The sequence below is a fragment of the Pipra filicauda genome, unplaced genomic scaffold (assembly GCF_003945595.2).
Source record: "Pipra filicauda isolate LSUMZ 115617 unplaced genomic scaffold, ASM394559v2 scaffold3_size10097308_pilon, whole genome shotgun sequence".
Lineage (NCBI taxonomy): Eukaryota > Metazoa > Chordata > Aves > Passeriformes > Pipridae > Pipra > Pipra filicauda.
In genome coordinates, this window is record NW_024104532.1 from 9,638,949 (window position 1) to 9,660,866 (window position 21,918).

Sequence of the window (21,918 nt, forward strand, 5' to 3'; positions counted from 1 at the left end):
GACAGAATCACAGTCCAGCCATGGGGTCACAGCAAGGCATGACAGTGACAGACGAATGACAGAGAAGAGACGACTGCAGACTGGGAACAGGATGTGTGCGGTTCTGTGATGACATCGAGAATGGGTGAGGAAAAGGACAAGAGGTCAACAAAAAAGGGATGTCAAAAATCCTCGATTTCAAAGTTGGTTTAAGTGTATTAGCGTTAGCAGCACCGCTTTCTCTGAGACACCTGACCGTAAAGTTCACGCGTTTTCTGCAGTGGGGGGGGGGACTGTCACCAGTCCTGGGGGATCAGGCATGCAAAAACTAGAGGAGATAAGCATCTCCAGCTTCAGCTAGTGCATGTCCCTCCACCTCAGGGGCCTGAGAGGGCAATTTAGGATCCAGAAGTGAAAGACTGGTGTCCCCATATCTCCAGCAAATGGAATCTTCGTATGAAGATCTGCTCTGGCTGACACTGTTGGATCAATGATTTTAAGTGATAAATCACAGAATCATCACAGAATCATAGAATGGTTTGGGTTGGAAGGGACCTTAAAGCTCATCTCATTCCAACCCCCTGGGGCACCTTCCACCAGACCAGGTTACCCAATCTCTCTACTCTCATCTGACCAGCCCTCCCTGCTCTTGGCTTGTACACTCCAGGGAAACCTCACCTCAAGGATTTGATTTCCCAACTGCTTACTCAAAAGGTAACTTGATTTATTTCTAAAAAAAGACTTGAGGAGAATGGAAGGAAAATAATGTGGTTATGAACAGCTGAGCAGGACTGGGTAAATGCCCAAAGGGGATATTTTTACATCATTTAAGTTTCTGCAGTGTTTTTCCAAGCTTGCCACCTTGGTGCTCAGCATTACACCCTCCACTTTCATGGGGAACTAATGACTTCCCTGGGATCTAATTTTCTAGACTAACTCATCTCATGCCATCTTTTTTGGAACAGTTTCCTCACCAGTTAAGAACCAAAAATGAGCCACTAAAATTTGGGAGGAGGAATGGCAAAGCTCATCCTGACCCTTCATAGGATCCAGTGGAGGTTATTGCTTGTGGAATGGCAATTTCTATAGGAGCCTTGATCTTCCTAAAATTTGCCTTCCTGTTCCAGGAATGCCTGCTCCTGCTGGCAACTTTTTGGATGGGCACAAACTCCTGCTTTTCAGTTAAATACACAAAAAGGTGTTGAATGGAGATGTATGGCAATTGTAACATCCCAGTCACGCCACACACACCAGGCTGCTGCTTGGAACAAAGAAAAAAGTGCTGCTAAAATAAATACACATGCTTTTTTAGAGGTTTACATTTAGAATTTGTGATTTGCTTTGTTTTTGGTTTTGTTTTGCTTTTTTTTGTTGGTTTTTTTTTCCCAATCCAAACATCTATGTTGGTGCCAGGGAAGTGAACAGAACAGCTGATTTTTTAATCATCCCATTAAAGCCATAAATATAATGTGGGAAGCTCTTAATGGCTTCTGATTAATAAATGAATGGTTGTTCCATACCCTTTAATTCAAATCCAAGATGCTCTGCCAATGCAGAAAGAAGACAAGGAAGAGAAAGAGAAAAAGAAAAACAGGTCTGTCAGAGAACTCTAAAATACAAACACACACACCGTGCAGTTACAGCAGGTTAGCTTTTGGTAGGCTCAGCAGCAGTCACACAGACACTGTATGCTTCAGAGCATTTCAAATCCCCACCATGTTATGCAAAGAAAGACCCAAACAAATTGCAGTGGAAGTTCATTATGAATTCTTTCAGTTAATTATGAATTCTTTTGAGATGAGCCATGTTTGTTAGTACCTGATATGGAATTCACAGTTTAGGCAGGGGGAAGGAAAAAAAAAAAAAAAGGAAAGGTACACTTGTTCTGAAACAACTCCTGACAGGTCAAAACACATAGAGACTGCAGGAACCTGGGAAAAACCCATTCCTTCCCTCTCTACAGGCCAGATCTGCCCTGCCCGGGTTCCCACGCCCCTCTGTGCCCGGGGGCTGAGCACCAAAGGGACACAGATGTGTGGGGGTGTGCCCCGGGCCCCGAGGCTTTGCCAGCCCCATTCTGCTGCCCAGTCTGGTCTGGGGTGCACAGTGTCACCGGGCACAGGGCCTGCCCGTCTCCTGGTGGTGTGTCAGTGGTGCCAGCACCGCTCTGGGCAGCTCGGGGCTGCCTCGAATCGCCGGCGCTGCCAGGGACGAGCTGCCCGGGCAAGGCAAGGAGTCCCTCGCAGGTCTGAAAGTGCAAATTGCACTGCAGGTTTCCCTGAAGCCTCTGGTCTTCCCAATTTCACTTCTGCTGTGGTTCTGCGTTGTTTTAGAAACACAAGCATGCTGCAAAAAAGCCCAGACTGCAGCGTCTGCTTTCAGATTAACATTCGTAACAAGTGCGAGATTGCAGTTCTTCTTGCAGGGGCAGTGCCAAGCACAGGAGTTTACCCAAAAAAAATCAACCACACAGTTATCCAAAAACAGCTATCCTGGATTTCAGTCATTTTCCTGCTACAGACCTCTCCTACAGACAGTTTTTCTTACACAAACATTAAAGTTCTCCATACTTACCGCTGTACACAAAAGTGAGCTCTGCTGCTCCCAAGCACCATACACACAAGATTATTTGCAGCTTGGAGATGTCCAGATTTAGTTACTATGTTTTCCATAGGAACTGCTTTGTGCTGCACAGAAATATTGGCTTTCTTTTGCAATGCTGTTCAAAATTTAGGCGGGGAGGGGGGAATTAGCACTAATCATTACGGACATGTAAACGCGTGTTCTAAAGCAGGTTCTTCTCTTCAAATCAATGCTGATGTTTGGGGTTTTTTTTGGCGGGGGGGGCTGGGAGTTGGGTGGTTTTTTAAAATTTTGTATAATTTAAAGGCCACAAAACCTGGCTGCTCTCTGTTTCACATCTCACATGTGAAAAAAACTCTTAAAAACTCTAAAAACAACCCTCCAGAGTGCATTTCACAGGCATTTTGTACAAGTTGCAGTGACATGGACATAATGTGGTGGGCAGCAGAGAACTGGACAGAATATTCATTCTAAACCTCTTGGTTATCACATCCAGCCCTGACCTATTCCTGAGTAATTCTATCATTGCACACACTGTTTCCCCTGACACTGACAAATGCACGTAGAGATACATCAAATTTCAGCCATAAATCTAAGCTGATGGTCCATCTGATAGCTGCATACTGCCTATCTTGCCACATTTCCTCCCTGTCCCAGGATTTGCTGCAACATCTGCAGATACAAATGGATGCAATTCAAAACATTTTCATGAATTTTTTGCCTGAGGAGCTTGAGCCTTCCCATTGTCCCTCTCCTACGACAACTGTCTTTCTTTTGGCTCCTCAAGCTCAGACACAGCTGAGATCCCTGGGTCTCAGCTACAGGCTCCCTGAGCAGGAGAGAAACCCTGCAACCACACAGCAGCTGGAGTGTACCTGCCTCCCTGTGCCTGCAAACCCACCAGCAGCTCTGCAGGTGGAGGAAGCCTTTCCCCAGCCTGTGCTCCTGTATCTGATTCCATGGCTACTCAACCCTTCTCCAGCATCACTTGAGGATACAGACATTGCTTCTCTATCACCCATAACTGAACACATCAAACAGGGAGTCACTCTCCCCTTCCCATCCCTCAGTGTTCTTCCCAGCATGGGCAGGTATTGCCTTCCCTGCTGGGATGGTGAAGGAGGAGACACCTCAAGAGCAGGCTGGGATTTGGAGGGTTTGTGTTCTCTAAAGAAGAGACTGTTCAAAATAATTCAGCACTTTGCAATCCAGGCAGAGGCTAATGAGGTGGCCCCAGCTCTGCATTCAGCAGAGGGGCATCATCTTCAAAAATGTGGTTTACCACACAGTGTGTGCTGATTTCATATCAACAGCATTCCAACTGGTACCAAACATGTTTGAGAAATCAAAGTTTCTCCTGGAAACAACAACTTGTTTTGGATTGGAGCAAAAAATTTTCTTGACTGTGCACCATGGTTGAAAGAAGTCTCTTTTACTGTTCTAAGATGTTTATCAGGAAGAGCAATATATCTTTAAAATCTTAGGGTAGTATTTTCTGCTAGGTGGAGAAGATACTCAATATGATCATATAGTCATGAAATCACCTGGGTTGGAAGGGGCCTTAAAAATCATCTCATTCCAACCCCCTGCCCCGGGCAGGGACACCTTCCACTATCCCAGGTTGCTCCAAGCCCTGCCCGACCTGGCCTTGGACACTTCCAGGGATGGGGCAGCCACAGCTTCTCTGGGCAACCTGTCTCACTCACAACCAGGGTCTCACCACCCTCACAGGGAAGAATTTCTTCCCAATATCCCATCTAATCCTGCCCTTTGTCAGTTTGAAGCCCCCTTGCCCTGTCACTCCAGGCCCTTGTAAATTGTCTCTCTCCATCTTTCTTGCAGGCTCCTTTCAGGTCCTGGAAGGCCACCCCAAAGCTTCTCTTCTCCAGACTGAACAATCCCAATTCTCTCAGCCTTTCCTCATAGCAGAGCTGGTCCGTCCCTCTGATCAACTTGGTGGTCTCTGACAGACCTATTCAGGGGTGCCCAGAAACCTTTGGGCAACAGTCCCCTCTGCAGCCCTTAACCCCACAGCAGGAAGCAGGAGGTCCAGGCAGGTCCTCCAGCCCCTCCAGACAGGGATTCCCCCCACGCAGTGGGGAGGTGTTATTGCACCCCAGGCTCGTGGCAGAGGGAGCCTTTGGGATGGCTAAAATGAAATGGATGAATCCCAGCAGCAGAGACAAACTGACAATGCTGTTCCTCACCATCAGACAAAAGACAAAGTCCTACATTCACCTCACCTGCAGTGCCTTTGTGACTAAGATTTTGTCTATGACGTATTTTACTTACTTTAAAAGATGGACAGACGAAAAACATTTAATCTAAAATATTCTTGTAGGAGTAACGCTGCAAGCGAGATGATTCTCATTGATCTGTAGATTTGTAGGATGATTAGGAAGGATAAAATCCTCAGCAAACAGCTCTGAAAAGTGGGCCCGTGCTCACTTGGACTTCAGGTTGTCCAAGAATGTTGCTAAGATGTTTAGTTACTATGCATTATCCCCCCCAAACACGCTCTCTGGAACACAGAGCATGCTCCAAGGCATGAAACAAAGTGGAGAATTGACTTCTGAGGGCCAGCAGGAAAATAAATTGATAATAATTTTATTGATAATCAGTTGTACTGACAAGAGTAGCATTTGCAGGTCCCTGATCCAGGTTTCTCCCAGTGAGTACAGGGAGCAATGCAGGACAGTGGGACAAGATGGAGAAGAGGACCCTGTGCCTGTGTTAAGGACTGGGCAATACATGGAATCTTCAAGCAAAGAAAGTCTGTAAACTTTCCCTAAACTCCGCAGACATTTAGCTTGTCCAGTACTGTAACAATAAAAATCATTTGGTTGGCCTCAAAAATCCAGATACACAACAACAGGGTATTCAAAATCTTCTGTGGATGAGCACGCAATTAACTTTAGGACATCCCAAAGGGCAACCTGTACTACTTCCAGGGGAGAGGAATCACCCTGCTATGAAAAACCACAAACACTCTGTAATTACCCAGCCACACCAAGCATAGCCATCACCCTGTAATTCAGTGGTCAGCAGTTATAATGCCAATGAAAGGAAGCTGCAGAATGTCTGTGGAATTTAAAATGCTGCTAAATATTGGTTTGGGGGTCAGATGAGTAAGAGGTAGAGAAGGAAGTAGAAAGGTAGATAAAATATTTTTTTGCTTATTGCAATCGCATCAGGTAGAAAACTACTACTGAAAAAAAAGGAAGTGAACAGAGAAGCTAAAATTAAGATCAAGACCTTCCCAGAAGAGCTTGAAGTGGTTCATTTATTCCTCTGCTCATGAGGACACTTTACCTCAGTGTCAGGAGCAAGGTTTCCAAACCCCACCCACCAGAAGGGTCACTTCTCCATGTCAGGGTGATGACCTGACCAACACTCCTCTGGCTGCAGCCAGTGACTTCTGAGTGCAAGGGACCATCCTTCAGAGAGACAAGAAGCCTCTCACCCAATAAACCTACACTGCTCCACTTCCATGCTAGTTTAGCCAGAAGCAATGGAGCCAGTTGTGGGAACAGGTTGGAAAGAAAGCTGCTCTGCCAATGGATATCTGGAAATCCTGCTCTTTGCTTCCAAGCAGACCAGTAGGAAAACTCCAACTATGAATTGAAAATCAATTTATAAAGAAACCACGATTAAATATGGGGTAAAAATGAAGAATATGCTAGATGACATTGTATATGACTGTCAGCTCTATTCTAGGTTGGCTACATACTGCAACTTTAATTGGGTCACAAAGTAGAAAATGAAAATGTTTCACTAACCAAGATGATGAATGCTATGACATTTGTTCTCCAGATTGGTGCTGATTATTTGGGGACATGAATAAACAGCAAAGTTAAGATGAAGTTTGGGTTTCCACGGACAAGAGGCAAGCATAAATAGAAAACTTTACCCCAAATTTCTAACTTGTTCCATAAATCACAAATGGAAAGAATCCAAATGTGCAGACTTAGGAAATGTATAAATGTTCCTGCTGAGCACGTTTAACTTTCAGTATCTCAGCCCCACCAGGAGTGAAATAGCTGCCAATGTGTTTCATGAAATCTTTAAAACCAGCCAGCCCAAAGCCTGGCAATTTATTAGTAAAATTCCAGGAGGATTTTACAGAGACCTGAAAAACTGCTTGTAGAAGAGAGAATATAGAGCTAGATCTCGATCTGATGTAAAACAGGCAGCTATGAAATACAAGGTGCCAGCACAAGCTTTATAAAATAGTTTCTTAGAAAGAAGGATGAATTTGGACAGGCTTGTGTCTTCTGGGAAGAGCTGCCAGCCATGGCTGTGCCTATGAAGGAGACAACTGTCCACTGGGTGAGTCTCCAGCACCCACTAGAAGCTCACAGAAGAAATTTCTGATTCTTTTGGATATTGCTAAACTTTTCACCCAGGTGTGCCAGCAGAGAGGAAAATCTGGCTGCAGAGGCTTAATGGTCCGTGGGTACCTGTGCTATGGATTCATTCTGGCTGTGGATCAAGAATTTGATGTGTTCTGTTCTCACTAATGCATGGACAGCCAGACAGAGACACCTGTGACCCTGCAGGTACCTGTACCACAGTACCAGGAGCCACCTAACAGCTACACCCATGAGTTTGTCTGTGGAGACATAGAAATTTGAAGACCTTGATGTGAAAAACATATTAGCAAGAGGATTTAATGACTCATCACCATGGAAATAATTCTCTCTCTTCTCATCTACCAGGTCATTCCTCTCTTTTGTGTAGAAATTGCAGACAATCCTCTCAGTTCAATGCCATTAATTCTCCTTCAGTCTACATTACAATTGCTACTACAATTAAATGTTGATTTAATGTCCCTCAGTTATATTGTGTAGCCTCTGTAAGGCTCTCTTCTCACAGGTTAGTTAAAAGCTAAACAACATGATCTCCTAACCCTGATCCATCAGCCAATTCCTTATGTGTGGGTGGAGGAGCGTGCACAGAGACCCGCTGAGATCAGTGACATTTCATACTGACAAAAGGCATCTAGACAGGCTAAAGTCAGCACATCCTAAGTCAGGACATCTTTTTCTTCTCAGATATGTACCTTCCAACTATTTTAATCGGAGTGAGTGAGCAGTTGTTTGCTCTGACATCTCCCCTTCCTTCTGCTGGTAGGTTTTCTGTTTCGATGACTCTGGGAAAGCCATTTGTCCCCACTGCCCTACAGCTGACCTATGATAAACAGGAAGCAGCTTCAGGTTTCCCTGGATGTGGGGTTGCTATGCCTCAGTGTCTCAGGGCCCTCATCTGCTTTGGGTTATTGTCCATCACTGGTGGCAGCTCAACCCTCGCCACTGCAGCACAGAGAAGCCACAGTGCCTCAGACCTCCTTGCAGTGTGAGCCTTGCTCAGAAACAGACCATCAGGGTGGCTCAGACTAACTCAGGCTCAGCCTAAAGGCAGGCTCAGAGAGCTGACACAGCCAGGTACCACAGCTCTGCTCAGAAGTGGCACCTGGCTGGGTCAGAGCTGTGGTGTCTGTTTGCACTTTGCATCCATTTTCCCAGGTAAGTGGCTGTTTTAGAATGCTTCACTTTTTTTCTGCCATATCTCAGCACATTCCCAAGCTAAAATGTGAAGTCGTAAGCTGAACAGGAACCACCTGCTGACTTGAATCACTTGCTTGAATCCTGCTGTTGCAAATTCCTACCAAAAGCAAACTCTATTCATCCAAACCAGGGCTGAGTCGGGACTGGCTGGGGGGTCTCCGAGCCCAATAATACAACTCCTAATGAGTTCCTCTGTACCAATCTGTCAGAAAACAGCAACAGTGTGAGCGTGACATGGAAAAAAATCTCCAAGTTTAACATTTCCTCTTCATTTTCAAGCAGTGGGGTACATACCCAGAAGGGCTGGCAGTGGGTACCTGCTCATAGGGTTGTAACAGTGACATAGAGAAACATCACATGCAAGAAAACCTATCTAAATACACCCAATTTTCATCTGAATGACTGCAGTGGTCTAGCAGGTGTTTTGGGCAATCAAATCAAAACAAACCTCCAGAGCTACCTGTCAAACAGACAAAGACAGCCTGAAGTCATGAAGAACATGGGGAGTTTTACATGAGCAAAATCTGAATAAGGGTTTAAATTGGAGAGATAGGAAGCTGCTCCCAAAAGGAAAGTACACAACATCTGGCATGATGCTGGGATGCTGCACCATCTCCATCTGTGGCCCAAATTCAGCAAAGTATCTGCCACACCTTTTCAGAACAGTATCTGCAATTTAGCTCACTGCAAACTCTCCCTCAGCCCTGGGATATACCTACTAAAAGTAATTTAAATATTTATTATTTATATTAACGAATCAGAAGGTTTCAATCTAGGCCTGGAAACCTAAAATACCCCAAATACATTTAAAACACCAGCAATGTAGGTGTCCTTATTTACTATTTAAGTATCTGTCAAACGCTGGCAGCGTTATCAAATCATGAATCAGGACAGAGCTATTTTATTTCCAGTGGAAATGCCTGAACCCCATTTAATCTGTTTTGGCTTTTGACCTGTCAGAACCCATGTGGGACGAAGCACTGAGCAAATTACAGAACAACAGCAACTTCTACTGTGCCCAGATTATTGATTAAAGTAGAAGGTAAGCATTTGCAGGGTCCACACTCGAGTGAAATGCCTTTCCTATTCAGAAAATCAGCAAGATTTTCTGCAGTGCTGCCTCCACTTATATTACCCAACTGTGACCTGAAAGTGAAAACAGCTATAAACACATATGAATCATCTTCTTAGGTGAATTTTGTCCAAGTTCAGACAGGTAGCCTGGATTGTTGAGCTGTTTTTACCTTACTATGCTGTGGTTAAAGCAGGGTTGAGGTAGGAAATGTACACGTGTCAGTTTTAAAGCTGGCATTGTTCCTTTAACACGTGAATAAAATTAAAACAAATCTCAGCCCCATAAAAAGCTGGATTCTGCAGGCTGAGAAAAAAAACCAAACCACACAGTTTACTCCTGCAATGAATGCTCTGAAAAGGGCATTTTCCTGACATAAAACTCATTTCCCCCCCCGTTTTGGTTTTGCAGCGTGGTAGCAGTAATGTTTAAGCCTGTTGGACACCACCTTATGAAACATGACACAAATCAGTTCACCAGGTGAGCATCCCACTGGTGTTTGCAGCCAGGGGCCCTGACACCAAAGACTTCCAAGTGGGAAGAAACCCTTCTGCACCACGTGAAAGATCAAACCAGAACATTTTGTTTTGTCGTTTTAGAGAGAGCTTGCTTGGATGTTGGAGCCTGGGAGGATAAATCAATGGAGGTTTCAGCTTCGGAGGCCAATTTGGAACAAAAGGAAACGTAAAAACATCGAGCTGTCCCAAGGGCCTCATGAAGTCCATTTGCATTTGTCTGTATGCTCCACGGAAGGGAGTTTAATTTGAGCACTTGCCAGCTATTAGCACGTGCTAATGAGACTCCTGCTACTGCCAGTTCAGGATGGGAACTGCAGGATTCCTCACAGAGCGGTGGGAGAGGGGTACTGGCAATCAAGGAGTTATCCTGAAGAGGCATTTCTCCTCTGGTTCCCACTAATTAAAGCCTCTTTCGTGGCTCTTTTTGAAAAGCCTCTTTTTAAACCCACCACTTGTGGTGGTCCAAGTGGCCAGCATGGAGACAGGATGGGTTACAGGGAGGGTCACAGGATGGGGGCACAGCCAGGATCACCGTGGCTGATTTCCTGCACCATAACTGTGCCTCCTTTCAGGTCAGTCCTTACCCAGACCAGGATCCCACTGATGCTGGGACACTGTCTGAATAAGGACCCGGAAAAATTATCCACCTTGACCAAAATGAGCTGATGATGTCTATGAGATCTGTAGGAACGGGAAACTAGAAACTGGGGAGCATTAAGTGCAAAGGCTCTTTACAGCTGTTGAATATGTTAAGGTATTGGTCACTGCAGTGAGACACAACCCAGCTTGCAAGGCTGACCAACCCCCTGGGAGAGACAGGAACATCTCCATGTCCAGGAGGGATGGAGAACTCCTTGACATGCCCAGCTGGCAGGTTTAGCCTGTATCCTGCGTGACACTGAGGCGTGGGAAGCCCTGAGGCAGTGGCAGCCACCAGTGTAACCTCTGGGTCACAGACTGTGAAGTGATTTCATTACAGTCACACCCTCGCTGTGATTTCCTCCGTTGGTACAAGGAGACTCACTTGCCATCCCCAAAGAGTGACAGGAAAATACACATCTCCTGCCCTGCCCAGCACAGTGTCTCGGGACAGCAGTGCTGGCAGGCACAGCTCCACACACAGCTTGTCTCACACAGCACGCCCACCACATAACCCTGGGCCTCGTTTGCCTTTTGCCTGAGAAGAGCAAGCAGCGTTCAGTTCAATCAGAAATGAAAGCAGAGCCCATTCCAACAAACAGGGAGACAACAAGAGCCCCCAGTCCTCCTCTTGGCCACGGTCACAGCTCCTCTTGGGGCCAAGCAGAGCTGGGAGCGCACAAGGCAGGGAGAGGGCTCTTGGAGAACAGAAGAACCTGCTTTAAGGACATGACACAGAGCTACAACAACGAGGGAGAGAGAGAAGTAGAAAGAGACATACTGGAGAAGCTGACCATTGCGAAATGCTGACACCGGTCTCCTGTGAATTCGATCGGACACCTACCGGAAGAGAGAAAACCAGAAAGAGAGAAACAAGATAGCAAAATGACACCCAAACAGGCTGAACTGAGGCCCCTTCAGGTCCCTTGCATGGCTTCTATCCGTCTGCTCTCAGCCTTCACCCTTACCTGCAGCCCTAAGCCCTAGCCCAAAGCTGACACCAACAGCCATCCCTGACTAGACCATTCTACATCCACCGCTGTGCCCGGGAGGTTTTAAGGAGTGTGGTGCATTTTTTTGTCTTCAAACATACTTTGCTTAGGATCTGGCATGTACAATCGCAAAGGCAGTTTCTCCAAACATCTCTGTCCGAAGAATCCATTTGGACATCTGGAGGGGAAAAGGGGAGAAATCACAGAACATGTCTGGCACAGTTCTTGAGGTCAGAAATAAAAAAAAGTGCATTGTGATGAATGGAAAAAAAATAAAGGCTTTACAGGTGTATTTAGTCTCTGCTTTGCTTTAACCAGGCACCTGCAAACATCAGTATTCCAGCTCTGGCTTTGACCTGGGCCTTCAAGCAGGCACCAAACCCTTCTGCCCTGTCCTGCTCTGCCTGCCTCCTTCCTTCTCACCTGCTAGAAGCACCAGCTGGCAGGAAGATTGAGATGGGCTGGATGCTGCTTTCAGAGACTCCAAGGAGCTGCTCTCTAGACAAGACTGACAAGAGGCACCACAGAGCAGTGAGTGGCTGCTCAGGCGACAGCGAGCGTTGGGTACGGAAAGTGTGTCCCTGTTATCACCCCAGAAATATCCAGGGGTGTTCCAGGGAAAAAGGGTTACGTGGCAGGTAGAGAGAAAGCATGTGCAGAGTCTCTGTGTTAACAGAGAGAAAGGGACAGAGAAGAAAGCTGAGCCAAAGAGGTGTCACAAGCTGTCCAGCTGCGAGGCTCCCTCAGGGTGTCCCAGCCAGTGTCACTTGATGGGTCAGGATGTGCCAACTCATGGCCACCAGTTCCACATTGGAATGATGCTGCAGTGGCAGGGAAGGTGCCCTGCAGATGAAGGACACCAGGCACAGGCAGCAGCCCATGAGTATCCCCCCAGCTGAGCCATGTTTTGGGAGCCCAGGGACATGGGCAGGGTCCAGGAAGGTGCAGCAGCACCAGCACCCTCTGTGTCGTGTCCCACCACAGCTGCAGGTGAAGCTGGGATGCAGTGGGAGCCCAGCCTTGAGTGGTCAAATAATTCTCCCCCAGGCACTTGTCTCTCTCCCTCACTTCACATCTTTTCTTCTGGATTCCTTGGAGAGTCCCGCAAAGTATCCCCAGCTTTCTTCAAGTCCCAGCTCTCACCTGCTTGTCCCACAACTCACTCCCTTCTCAACCAGCCTCTCCCTCCTCTGAGCTTAGGAGGGTTTTCTCTTCATAGCATCCTAACATCTGTTTTCCAGCTTCCCAGGGTAAGTGGAGCTGCACACTCTGCACCTTGTACATGTCAGACCTTCCTGGGTCTCAGCTGTCACCCACAAGGTCTCGCTGTCCCTCAGTGCTGTCCCTCAGTGCTCTGCAACTGCTCAACAAGGAAGGGACTGAAAGACACCTCAGCAAAGAGCACATGGAGCAGAGGCCAAGTCTGATGTCAGTGGCTCAGCCCCTGGGCTGTGAAGCACAGTAAGAGGCCAGAGCAGCCTTGACACAGTGTCAGGCAACCTGTCCATGTGGTGGGATGGAGCAGGGCAGATCCAGGCCCAAGCCCAGGTTCAGGGCTGTGTGCAGAACACCTTGATTTTTAACAGTTGTACCTCACAATGGACATACACTGATCTGGGTCAGGAGATGAGAGGGAGCACTGGGGGGTCTCGGCCGTACAGACCAGGGGTACACCAGCCCACCAGTCAGGCCTGCAGGGATACACACTCCCAAATGGGAGAGGTGAGACCCAGCTGTGGTCTGGAATGGGCCTGAGGAGGCACCAGATGGCTGAGCATGAGGCAGGGCAAGGTGTAAAGACGCACCTCTGAATCCTGCATGATCCAAGGAGAAGATATAGCCAGTTAAAGGCTGCATAATCTCTCCATCTATTGTCCTTCTGGACTTCAACACCTCCACAACTTCAAACCTGTCCTTTCCTAAAGAACCATTTCCCAGTTCTTCAAGGCAGGGTTTTCCAGGTCCACGGAACATTCCACCTGCTATCCCTCTCACAGAAGCAACCTTTGGAAAGCCCCGAATGGTCGACCCGGTTTTGACACTTGATTTCTTGCTGGATTTCACTGCAGTTTTGGAGGGTCTGCACTGTGCAAAAAAACCCCGGTGCACCTTCACTGCCCATGGCTAAATCTGGTTTTTGTGTTAGACAGCATTTGTTTTTTGGGACATGTCCATGTGGGAGTGTGCTGGGTGACCTCGAGGGCATGGCTCTGCATTGGGCAGCACTGAGCTCCCCAGCCAGACACTTCAGTACACAAGTCACTTCCAAAACTGGAAATTTGACTACCTAGTCAGGCAAATATCTTCAAAAAATTCCCTCTCTTTTCTCATTCTTGGACATTCATCTTGGAGCACAGGAAAGAGAGACACAACCAGCAATGTCATTTCAGCTGCCAAGGAAAGCCCAGCCCAAGGGGTGACCATCAGACATGAGGCCTCTTGACTTTCCCAGTGATGAAGCAGAGGAAGCTGGTGCTGGGAAGTGAAGAAGATGCCCCACTGGCAATCAAAGAGCACAAACCTGAGGCAGCTTGGGTGGCACATACTCACAAGGACATCCCTAGGGAAGCAGGACTTTGGAGAAACCTTCAAGAGACTGCACTGGGGTTTGATGAAGGCATCCAAAATAGAAGGTGTCTTCCCAATCCTTTTTGAAGTTTACTCATCACCACTGGCAGAGTCAGGAACTTATTCACAGTCTTTGAAGGAACCCAGTTTAGCTTGCAACGTGCTTCCCGTTTTCCTGGGATCTGAGATTTCATGTGTGTTGTGAGCACACTGAAGGTCCTCAGGGCTGCTGCTGAATGAAGCAAACCTCCCACCCACCCCAAAAAGGGGTGCTTTGTCTGAAACAAGCTAAAACTGTCTCAGGTGCTAAAAACTTGCTCGTCTGCAAGAGGTGAGCCAAGGCTGGGAATCCAGCGCGACCAAGGCTGTGTGTCCTTAAGGAAAGACTGAAAATAACAGTGAAAACGGGCGGAAGGAAATAAAAACCCAGAGAAAGAAATTGGTGACACATGAAAAAGCAAAACAGAAAGGTGTCAAAGAAGCTTTGATGCCATGACAGCTACCATATAGCCCATCTTCAGATCTCTGCAGGCAGCAGAGCGTGGGTGGGGAGAAGAGCTTTCTAGACAGAAGGCAGTAGATAACTGTCTTCTCTGTGTCTAGGACAGCTCAGGCTTTTCATCTTTAGTTACTAGTGAATCAGCACTGGGAACAGTGACAGGAAAAAAAGCCCTCATGGACAGGAGCACCTTCTGTCACCTTCCAAACTAGTGTGCAAAGTGTTGAGGCGCAAGTGCCGCTCTGGTGGACCTGGGTTCTGGCTCCTCATAAGGAAGGCTGCAGGCAGAAACAGTGACCAGGAGACCTCTGAGACCATGCAGTGTTTTTGGTTACTTTCTTTTTAGCTGCCTCGTACTTCTAGGCTGGTGAAGATGATTTGTTATTTATCACTGTAGCTCCAGATGTGACTTCTAGGAAAGAAATTTCCAGCATGCACGGTACACGAGTCTCCCAGTCCAGACAGGAAGAGCAATGAATTCTGCATGCAGAATCTGTTGCCAGTGGTAAGGGCTTCTGGGCAGCTCTCCTTCAGTGAGGGATACACTAAAGTCCAGGCTCACCAAAGTTGAGAGCCATGAGATGGTCTTTGATCATGGCATCCTTCTTCCTGCACATTTGATCCCAGGCCAAGAGATTTTGTCTGGATCTCCCAGAAAAACAGAGTCCCTCCTTCTTTGGAAAGCTCTTGCAGGGACTACACACCTGGTGGACCATTCCTGCAAATATAACCTTTGGAGTTTCTTGTCCCCTCACTGCTGTCAGAGAGGCCAAATGGGTCTCTCCTCAAAGGCCAAGGGAAAAGGACAAGGATGTGTCTGCAGGAACAGTCCTGGGGAAAGAAAAGGCTGCACCAACTTCTTGCAGACAGCACCTTGTCCCTTCTCCAGCCAGAGTCAAGAACCCTAAAACTGCCCTGGCTTAACTCCATCCCTCTGCTCCTGATTGCCACATCTCAGACTTACTTGCAAATGCCATTTGTAAAACTGGTCAGGGATTTTTCTGTCCAGATTCTGTTTTCTGTTGTTGCTGGAAAATGTCTGATTCTTTCAACTTTGACCTTGAGACCTCCAAAACATCCACAAAGTTTTGCTCTTGGGTTCAGGGTGAATTGCAGTGAAATATTTCCATGGTAACAAAAATGCAGTAAGATGATTAGCCAGATAAAGCATCTCAAAAAGTACAAACCAAAATGGTTTGAAGGACCCATTTCTATGTTGTTTGCAGAGCACTTATTTCAGAAAATTGAGAAACTTTGACATTTTGCCCTTTATCAGGGCAGAGCAATAATGATTGTTAATTATTATTTGCTACTATTAGTTGATAACATCATTATCATAAGGTTCCTGATGGAAGTAAAACTTTTACTGCCCAGCTGTTGATCTAAATATTGCAAGGGTCGGCACATTTCCTTTGCTTCCCTAGATCCTAATAATAATATGCCAAATTTGGCAGGTCTCATAAAGCAATCCATGTTACAGAAGAATGTGAATGAGCAGGTGCTTCAAAATAATGGGATAAGGAGAAGCTGTAGCAGAAGGACACAATGCACTGATGTAAGCAAATGGAAAAAAAAAATGTTTCAAGCATGTTGCTTTTTTGTGCAAAGGGCTGAAAAAGAAGACAGTTCTGTCATTGTCCCCTGACCAGTCCCAGATGATCAGGCTCTGGAGAGCCCCAAAAGGCTGGACTCCACAAAACCACTGATGGGAAGAAAAGAAAGCAACCAGAATAAATGCAGAGGCCTTATCCAGAGCAGCTAATCAAGGCATGTTTGCTGTGCAGTGGAGTCCAAACCTCAGGGACATCCACTGCCGGGCTCGGTGAGGGCAACAGCGCCGTGGGCTCTGCGCCGTTGTCTTCACCGAGCCCTGGAGTTGCAGGATCAGCTTCCACACTCTGATGGGGCTCGAGGGTCTGATACAGCTACATGTGCATTAAACAGGACACAGTGAACAGGATGCACAGACGGGCCACTTGAACCTGAGAAGGCACCTGATGTCGTCACCCAAGATAAACAGCACGAAAAACGCAAGGAACGAGTCCTGGCTGGTTCAGGGGATTTGGAACAGGATGTGGAGATTTTCACCCCTAGCTCAACACTGAGGGCTCTGCATTTCCAAGGGCGTTGCAACACCTCCCCACAGAAGTGCTCGTATATCCATGGCAAAGTGACATCCCTGTGGTTGTGCAATGAGCACCAAATGCCACAGGGAGGGGTGGCACAGCTCTGGGCACTGCAGGAGAACTGAGCAAGCCATGGCTATAGGAGATCTGCCTGATGTTCACCCCTTTGGATGGAGCTCTGGGAAAAACATGCCAAAGCTGCCAGCATAGCTAACCCTCCTGAATGACCTTTCCCTTTCCTGAGAAAATCTGCAGGCAGCAATATACATGGAGGAGGTGAACGTGTGATTTTGAAAACTGGTGGCTGGGATACATCAACTAGTTCAGAAATGAACTGATCTTTTCTCTTTTGCTTTGTTTTGGGTTTTGTTCTCTCTCTGACTTACACTTTTCGCCTGAGGTGCTCTGACCTCACTCCCTCACGTAATGCAGTGCTGTCACCTCAAACCCAGAAAGCCTGTTTATCTGTCAGCATTTGTAAATCCTTCAGCTTGACTCCTGGTCCAAAATGATAAGGGGGTGTTGCTCTGTAGCATTGTTTAAGTCTGCTGATCCCATGCAAGATCCTGGCTCAGGGTTCCAGTCACCTCTGATCACACACAAGAGTCACGAAGAGCATTTAAGTGGAATGATGAGACTTGGCTTTCTTTGTTTGGCTGGGAAGACCCCAACTGTACCTAATGTGTGCCAAGACCTAACTGGGAAGAAGAGCATTTCTGTTGTGATACACACACTAGCACAGCCCTGTGGCCATGGAACCAGCAATAAAAGATTAGAACAGCCTCAAGCTACTCCGGGTTGTACCAAGAACCCAGTGGGCTCCAGGAAGGAGGCAGACCCAAGACCAGCAGCTGTCAGTCATCCCAAACCTGTGTTCATCTGGACACAACAAACCAGTCACCACTGCCCTGTGTCTCAGACCAGCTCAAAGCACTGAGACTTGCTTGTGTGCATCCCTTCTGCAGGCACTGGAATTTGCTCTACTCAGACTCTCCTCTTCCCTACAGTTCTGGTGAGAAACCAGTCCAACTCATAAGGCCTCTCCGAGCAAAATGGTCTGGAAAAGGGTCAAGAAATTCTTCCTGTCGAGAGCCTGGAGCTTGTTAATTTACAGGGGCTGAGGAGTCAGTTCTGTATGTGTGTGGTTCAGTCATTTCCCAGGTTTATGCCGAAAATTTGTACAATATCTGAGGCAGATCCCACTTCTCCTATCCAACTTCCAAGTGGTCTGTTTGCAGAGTCAGGATAACAGCACAGATTGTTTTATGTTCAGGTTTCCTTTGACACCACCATGTGCAGAACTTACTTCAAATCAAGGACAAAATTATGCAAGAACACAATCCAAAAAAGACACAATTTCTGGAGCAGCTCCAAATCCTTTCTGGGTTCTTCCTTGGTGAAAAAAAGGAAGACCATTGTCAAGGTCTAGCTGAAGTGCATTGAAAAGGGAGGGAGGAGGTGGGATTACAAGCAAATACTTTTTTCCTGAGAATTTAAAAGACCAGGAGGAACACGTTTCTGGGAAGCCTGTTATAAAATAATAATAAAAGGCCAGCTGCCAATTTAGTCGATATCTGCAACAAATCAAGCATGAACCACTTCAGGAGAAGAAATTATGTGAGAACTCAGCTGTTCTTTTTGCTCCAGACTGCCAGAGGGGACATCTACAGGAAGCATATTCTGTGCTTCTGGACAGCTGCAAACAATGGAATCCACTCCAGGAAAGATGGTGGCAGGTAACAAAAAGGGACACTGAACTTCTGATGGTTGGCATTGGAAAGGCTGGTGCTGGGGAGCTAGAATCCCCTTAGCACCTGGTGAAGGAGGGCTGCAAGCTGGCACAGGGGGTCCAGAAGATCCCCCAAGTCCCTGCTGACTCTAATCAGAAGAGCAAAGTGGAAACAGCACGTGGACACACAGGTTGTTCCTGGCTGAAGCTGCTCATTTTATCTCTAAGGCCTTTGAAGAGGTTGTGAGCAGAGGGACCTACCAATCTCCTCCATGCTCTTGTCTCAGAGGCACAGGGAGGCTGGAGGACCAAGGTCAGTGTTACAGAGATCAGAAATGCAGGTCAAACCTGCATCTTTGCCTCCTCTCCTTTCTCCTCCGAGGCTGCATCATGGCATCTTTCACAAACCACAGCAGCAGGTCTTCTATCTTGGTGCAACGAGGAAGCCGTGGAACATTGTCAGCACTTTGCCAGGTTTGCAGGCAGACAGAGGTGAAGTCTGTTTATCCATCAGCAGCCCCTCCCGAGAATCATCCATGTCATTGGGAGAGCCATTTTATGGGAAACACTATGTTCAGTTCAAAGGCTTCTGCATTCCCCAATAACTGTCGCCCTCTGGAATCCAGAAACTCTAAAGTTACACCACTTCAAAAGCCAGGATTTCTTATCTTCAGTCTGTGATTCAATGATAAAAACACCCAAGGAGAATGAACATTCTCAAGCAGTAAGATGAGGAATGACTGTGCCATGTAGAAGGCACTTGGGTCCCCTGGGTTCCTGTGAACACGGAGTCATCTTTTCTGGCAGATGAGCAGTGACAGTGCAGATCTTCACATTTGGGTAACTCTTTCCTGCCCTTTCATACACATCTGTTCAGTGGCCATCTGCTTTTAGCAAGTGGTATCTTGGAACTCATCAGAAAAGGAAATCATTTTGCCAAAGCAAGGAATCCAGGCTTTCAAATGATATGAAATAATTAGGTCTGTTTTGTGTGGCACATAAAATCTTAATGGAATCCGTCACTGAGCTTTCCCTCTGTTCATCAGCTGTCAGAGCAACCTGGTTGGAAGGCAGGCTGTTGCTTATGAGGCTGGAGTTGCCTGCTGAAGACACTTGATGACTCCCACATCTATCCTTTGTTAGGAAAAACTGATTTTTACATATGGCAGGAGTTCGGGTAACTTATTGCAGTTAGAAATTGATCCTGTCTGAAAAGTCTTGATCTGGATTCAAGTTCTTCCCAAAAGAAATAGCCTTGAAATTCATGCTTTTGGCATGACTACATTGCTTACAGATAGAGCTATGGATTCACACACTCCTCCAGGCTTCAAGCCCTTCCCAGAATGGAATGACTGGAATTGCTGGGGCTTCCTGGGGCTACAGCTACACGAGAATAGTGGCTGTGACTTTATTTCATCATATGGGGCTTTCCCCATGTTTCCTGTGGGGAACATGGGCAAGGTGAGCCTACAGTGGCACAAGAAGTTAATGGCAGAGACAACTCCCCTGAAGATCAGGGCTGTTGTGTCCAAGGGCTGCTCTCCCCTCACACACACAGGAGATGTGGAAGACCACAGCTTCTGGTTTCTGCCCTACCCAGCTCTTTAAATGCCTAAAGGGGCAAGTCTGGGAGAACTGGAAGATGCTGTTCATCCCCTGTCCTTCCACTACAGCTGGCCCTGCACTGGAGGAGAAGGAGGAGGGAGAAGTTGCGCTCATTGTGATCCAGCCCACGAGCCTTCCAGGATGATGGTTCTGTTCAGCTGTGTCCTTCAAGGCCTGAGGAGCTGAGGTGTGTGGTGAGCATCACATCACTCAGTGGCAGTGGTGCTGGGCTGACATCCACAGATTGTCACACACCTTTGGCTGTGTGTCTCCATGCAGAGGTCTCTGGGCCACACAGGGAGAAAACTGTCAGCTCTGGGATTCTCCAAGCTGGGCACAGGGATGCCTGGGTCACCAGGAGAGCTCAGAAGCTGGCTCCATCTGCTCAGTGAATGCACATCCAGGGCACCACCTCATGCTCACTCTGCAGGAGCCCAGGGGCAGGTACAGGTGTGCTCTGGGTACCTACATGCCCAGCACTGGCAACCAGACTGCACTAGTTATTCAGTCACTATTAGGCTTGGGGGGGTTGAGGGGTGAGATGCTTTTGGGCTTTCTGGCTGTGAACCAGAGGGGAAAAAGTCTCACATCCCATTCCACATCCCTCAGACTATGCAGCCCCACTTCAACCTCCTCAAGAAATTTCATAAGGATAACATAATGTGTGTCTTTGTTTTTTTATTGCAGGTTTAAAGGGGAGAAATAAACAACTTGCAGTGGCCACAAAGCAGCACAGAGGGGTGAAGAGCTGTGTGCTAAACCTGGGCCCAGGAGATACAGATAGGAGAGGTAAAGGATAGGTCCCAGCAAGGGACCACCTCCAGTCACAGAGGAGAGGGGACCCAAGTTTCCCTGAAGCTGCAGAGGAGAAAGGGAAAAGAGGGGAAAAGAAACAGCCAGGACAAACATATCCTTAGAGGAAGAAAATCCAGGAAAAGTCAACAGTGAGACACACACAAAAAGAGGAAAATACAAATCCTCACCCCCCCCACCCCTGCCCCTCTTGTGTCCCCTTCTGAACCTGCACAGCTCAAACTGCAATTGCCAGGAGGATTTCAGAGCTCCTGCTCTTCTGGCAGTCGCACAAAGGTCTCCTCTCCCCCAGCCAAGTAGTTTCCATATTGACACAAGAACTCCACTCACTTACTTGCACGACAGCTGATTAATCCCCTCGATGTAGTAGCACACCCCACCATTGACACAATAGGACTTGGCTGTTTCGTTGCATTTTCTGGCGTGCCCGGACCAGGAGGAGAGAGTTGTGGTTACTGCAGGGGAAAACAAAAACACACACAAAAAAGGATATATTGTTATTTCCTTTGTTGGGCAATTCTGCTTCCTCAGATGGTTTTCAGCTAGTTTGTTTGCCAAAGTAAAAACCCCAGAGCGACAAACCTCGGCCTGTGCCTTCAGACCCACCTTCACCTCTCCGGGTCCTGGGGCTGCAACCTGACCTTTCCTTTTCCAGAAAAACTGGCCAAGTGAGTGAGGAGTTGAAGGCACATCTTCCTCTGAGCGGCCAGCATGTCAGGGCAAGGTCATCTTATTGGCAAGCTGCAGGGAAGAGTGCCCCTTTCCCACCTCTGCTTGCCCTCCCCTTGTGCTCAGAACCCTGGGACATCAGGCAGGCAGCAGGTCAAGAGAAAGATGTACTGGAGAGTCACAGACTCGTGGTGACCTGCTGCTGAGTCCTGAGCACATCATGATACTGGACTGAGGTGCAGAGATACTGAAGAGGACATTGCACTGCTTCATATCATTGGGAGGGAGTAAGTTTTCAGAGCCAGAAGCAAGTGCCATCCTTGTCCCAGGAGCAGGTCTAACACAAGCAAGATCAGCTCCATTTCTCCCTCCCATTTTCTGAGTGTTTCCCTGTCCTGCCTCAACGACAGAAGTCCAACAGGAGAAGTCCTGCTGGGAACAACCCAGCAGAAGTTCAGCAGGAGAAGTCAGTCAGCCCCAGTTCACGCTGAGAGAGAGGCAGCCAGTGTGACTCAAGTTTCCTGGGACACAGGTGCTTTTTCCAAATCTAAAATTTCTT

The 21,918-nt window shown here is 47.3% G+C and overlaps 1 protein-coding gene across 4 annotated transcripts in view; it reads right to left on the minus strand.

The window, feature by feature from the left end:
* NRG2 (neuregulin 2) overlaps nt 1-21,918 on the minus strand; it is a 159,339-nt gene that overhangs the window by 9,948 nt on the left and 127,473 nt on the right. Inside the window, exons 4-6 of one of the 4 annotated variants that reach the window (XM_039385205.1) lie at nt 21,025-21,145; nt 11,452-11,528; nt 1,500-1,523 (exon numbers count right to left, since the gene is read on the minus strand). In XM_039385205.1, coding sequence (XP_039241139.1) covers nt 1,500-1,523; nt 11,452-11,528; nt 21,025-21,145 — 222 coding nt within the window. Of the gene's footprint in view, nt 1-1,499; nt 1,524-11,139; nt 11,199-11,451; nt 11,529-21,024; nt 21,146-21,918 lie in introns of all 4 variants that reach the window. The other 3 variants (XM_027726291.2, XM_039385206.1, XM_039385204.1) reach the window with 3 other exon arrangements.